The following is a 3,739-nucleotide window of genomic DNA, read 5'->3' on the forward strand; positions in this document are numbered from 1 at the left end:
TGGTTTACGGACCTAGATGTAAATTTTACTTCTATCTTATAAAAAACAGAGTTGGTGATGATGGTTTTCATGCCATCCTGCAATATAGGCCATCCGATTTATATCTGACGGATAGGAAGAAAACTATGATAATTTTGCAAAAAGATACTCACACCCCTCTCCACATTTGCAAATAAAGCATTCCCTCGTTCGTCCTTTTCTCCCACAAAATAAACTACTCATATAAATACATCTTGATATTCCGTGCAACGCATGTGCATCTTGCTAGTTAATTCTAGTGTTTTTTTTACTACTTTAATAGTTGATAATAGATTGAAAGTTTATGAAAAAAAGTATCGTGTTGCAACGAGGTTTGCAACATGATCGTATTGAGACGAGGTTTGCAACATGGTCGTACTCCCGAGCTGGCCAATCTTTTCTCTCATGGTCAGCCGACGGATGCGTAGCGCCGTCCAACAAACGATTCGCCCGTCACTGCGACGCGGACAGTAAACTCGAAACGACGTGTCGAGCAGTGGAGCCGTACGGTGTTTTAGCGGTAGAAGAAGGATGTGAAACGCTTGCACGCATGAACTACCGCGGGTGCGGACAAAGTTGCAGATCCCAGCCATGACGCAAACCACTAATCAAACCGAAATCACCTTCCACCTCAACGTGTCATCCGTCCATCCATCCACCGTTCCACTTAGCCAAGTGATCCTGAATCGGCCAGCTCGAATCGATCACTCGTGAGAAAGTTCCCGACCCAGTTTTACCCAGACCGGCACGCCAACCCCGACAGCTACCGTTACCAACGCACACACTTTCGGTTCCAGAGCAGAGAAATACTGTACAACGGTTGCCAAACCCGCAACGACTCCAGAGCCCAGAGCCGTCCCGACACCTCCCGATCGTGACACGACTGAAATTTCACGTTTATTCCTACACAAACCCAGTGCGAACACCGTCCAAATGAAGCAGCGAAATGTTCCTACTCCCTAGGAGTAGTATCTTGCAGCAGCAACATCGATCTTAGAATGCACTCCCAAATGATTCCCTTTCTTTGCCCGTACGTACAACAACGACTGATAATGTGATTTCTATTTACAAGCCAAGGTGCTAGCTAGCTAGATCACCACACCCATGGAGTTACATTTACCTGGCTAAACCTAAGAATGCACTGCGGCTGAGCTAATTAATTATCAAGCTGCTAGTAGGAGTATCAATTAAAGAATAGCGCAGCGCATGCATGCATGCAATGGCGGTCTCTTGCCGCCACCGCATGCGCTGCGTTGCATCCGTCTACGTATGTACCTTGGCGAGCTGAACGATTCGGTCGGCTAATCTGTGTCCGCACTCCGGCTTCACTGCGGCGGCGCCTGGCCGGCGTCGGCGGCCATTTCGTGCTCCTGCGGCCAGGGGATGAGGCACTCTGGCGGGAAGCAGCAGTCGCACTGCCCGGGGCACCGCCGGGGCCACTGGCCCGCGCGCACCGCCTGCTCGTCCGTGGCAGTGGCCACGGCTGCGTCGGCGGCTGGGGAGTCGGCGGTGGCGTTCTCGTCGTCGTAGGGCGCGGCGGCATCGCGGAGCGGGCCCCAGCACTCGACGCGGTTGAAGTTGGGGTTGTTGGAGTGGAAGTAGACCCACACCGTGGCCTCCTCCAGCTCCGGGTGCTGGCTGAACAGGCTGCCGTCGCCGTGCACGAACGCCTTCAGAACCTGACCAAACCAAAGCAGAGTCAGAACTCAGAACATGTGTCCTATGCCCCGTGCCAAGAGAACAAGCCACTTCACTGTCTAGCCACAGCAAATTTTGCAGATAATATTGAAATTTCTACAAGCAGTGAATTATAGTAGTAAATTTCTGCACATTTAATCTTCATCTGGAACTTTTGTTAAGGCATCAATCAGCTTGAGACCACAGTCGTATGATTAACTCAGGAGATTCTGTCCAAAATTTAGCCTTCCCAAGGCGGCAGACAAGATTGCAAAGCAAAAGATGACCTAGTCCAAAGCCCACAGCTAGCACATGCTGAAACTGTACGAGGCCAAAATAATGGTGACACGGACATAAAGACACTGTGTGTTGATCACGCTATGGAGAATCATGACGCTGAAGAAATTGGCCATCGAATTCGTGGCCAAAAACTCTCGCAGAGCGAAGAAATTCGTGGTCTTGAAAGAAAATACTATGTGGACGTGCGGGTGCCCACGTTGCGCCGGTGTGGCTGGCGATCGGCGTTGGCAGGTTGGGACGTACCACGGGGAGCTCCTTGCGGAAGATGTAGTAGCGGAGCGGCGCGATGAGGTCGAGCAGGAAGTGGCCGCCGGAGATGTGGCAGTGGACGTGCAGCGACATGGCGCCCTGCACCTTCTTCCACTCGGCCACCACCTCGTCCCGCTGCAGGCGGTTGTACCAGCCCTGCAGCTGCGCGGCGTGGATGGTGTGCGACACCGCCAGCGTCAGCCGCGCCGTCACGTCGCTGTGGGTGAGCGTGTAGGTCCGCGGCAGCTTGCCCGGGTGCTTCTCCTCATCCACCCCCACGAACAGCACCTTGAGCTTGGACGCCTCGAAGATGGCCGGACCAAACAGCCGCGCCCGCTGCAACCCACAAAAACAGAGCATCCAGTTCGTCAGCCCATCAAGTCACCGGCGGGAGATATAGAGAGAGGAGCAGACGGTAAGCGGATGTGATTCTTCTTACCGGCACGACGTGGCGCCTCCGGCGGCCGAGCACGAGCACCTTCCCGGGGAGCGCGCCGGCGAGCCGCGTGCGCCGCTGCTGCTGCATCTGCTTGAGGTGCGAGATGGGGAGCAGGGACATGGTGGAGGCGGTGGCCATGTCTGCTAGGCTAGCTAGCTCCACTAGTACCAGTGAGGATCTTGTGCTCTGGCTTGGGTTTCACCTCGGAGGCAGACAGAAGTGGGAGCTGAAGCAGGGGCCAAGAAAGGAAGCCTATGGAGAGCCTATGAAACAGGGTCGGCAGCCGGGGTTGCCGGCTAGTTAACCAACCGGCGACGCTGTAGCTTGCACGCCTCGCTCAACCGGAGGAAGAAATCGATCGGCGACCAGGTTCAGCCGAGCGGAATCGCGTGTGCGTGCGGCACAGGCAGAGGGAAGGGAGCTCAATAGGATTCGTCGTTTGTTCCCCAAGTGGCACTGCTCGTCGGTCAGCTCGGGCTAGGAGAGTTATAGGGGGGCGGTTAGGGTAGGGCAGGGGTCAAGGAAGGAGGAGGAGGGTGGTGGTGGTGGTGGTGGTGGAGTGGGGGGTCGGGAAACGTCGCGGTTGTGTGCCGGGCGAGGAAAGCTCCGTCGCGGGGCGGGGCGGGGCGGACGAACGAGGAAAACGCGGGCAAGCGATCGGTGGCGTGCCGGGGACTGCCTGCGAGTGGCGAGAAACGGGTGGATCTGTCGAGCTCCGGTGATTTGGGATGGGCGCGTTGGCGCGAGAAGGAGCGAGGAACGCTTGGATGTCTCGATGTGCCGGCAGGTGGCGTCTCTCCATTGGTGGGAGCGAGGCTTGACCGTGGTTTAGCTCTACACACATGCTGTGGCCCGCGTGGCTGCTGGTCCCACTTGTCAGCTGATGGGGTCATGTACCTAGAGTAGGGTCACTGACCTGATCTAAGTACCCTGCCCAAAGACACCCTTAGAAGAGGTCACCTTCCAGTCGACCAACGAGGGACTCACTCGACTGACTTGAAGGACTCGACCACGAAGACTCACTCGACCACCAGAAGGTCAAGAGGCACTCTGCAC

General features: G+C 55.7%; 1 protein-coding gene across 1 annotated transcript; it reads right to left on the reverse strand.

Annotated features, from left to right (window-relative positions):
- Window positions 1-991: 991 nt before the first annotated feature.
- LOC119302596 (protein STAY-GREEN, chloroplastic-like) lies at window positions 992-3,318 on the reverse strand. The gene is made up of 3 exons (XM_037579631.1): window positions 2,684-3,318; window positions 2,239-2,580; window positions 992-1,697 (listed from the first exon to the last, which is right to left on the reverse strand). Exons 1-3 carry the CDS (start codon window positions 2,819-2,821, stop codon window positions 1,344-1,346), a joined length of 834 nt encoding a protein of 277 aa, XP_037435528.1. The 5' UTR covers window positions 2,822-3,318; the 3' UTR covers window positions 992-1,343.
- Between the last annotated feature and the right edge of the window lie 421 nt (window positions 3,319-3,739).

This window comes from Triticum dicoccoides, chromosome 5A (genome assembly GCF_002162155.2).
Source record: "Triticum dicoccoides isolate Atlit2015 ecotype Zavitan chromosome 5A, WEW_v2.0, whole genome shotgun sequence".
NCBI classification, from domain to species: domain Eukaryota; kingdom Viridiplantae; phylum Streptophyta; class Magnoliopsida; order Poales; family Poaceae; genus Triticum; species Triticum dicoccoides.

What these genes read in the sequence shown, in the direction of transcription:
- LOC119302596 (XM_037579631.1), bottom strand. Translation starts at nt 2,821, where the DNA reads ATGGCCACCGCCTCCACCATGTCCCTGCTCCCCATCTCGCACCTCAAG. An exon ending in GGAGGCGCCACGTCGTGCCG is followed by an intron (nt 2,581 to 2,683) that starts GTAAGAAGAATC and finishes TGTGGGTTGCAG; the next exon opens with CGGGCGCGGCTGTTTGGTCC. An exon ending in TCCGCAAGGAGCTCCCCGTG is followed by an intron (nt 1,698 to 2,238) that starts GTACGTCCCAAC and finishes TGGTTTGGTCAG; the next exon opens with GTTCTGAAGGCGTTCGTGCA.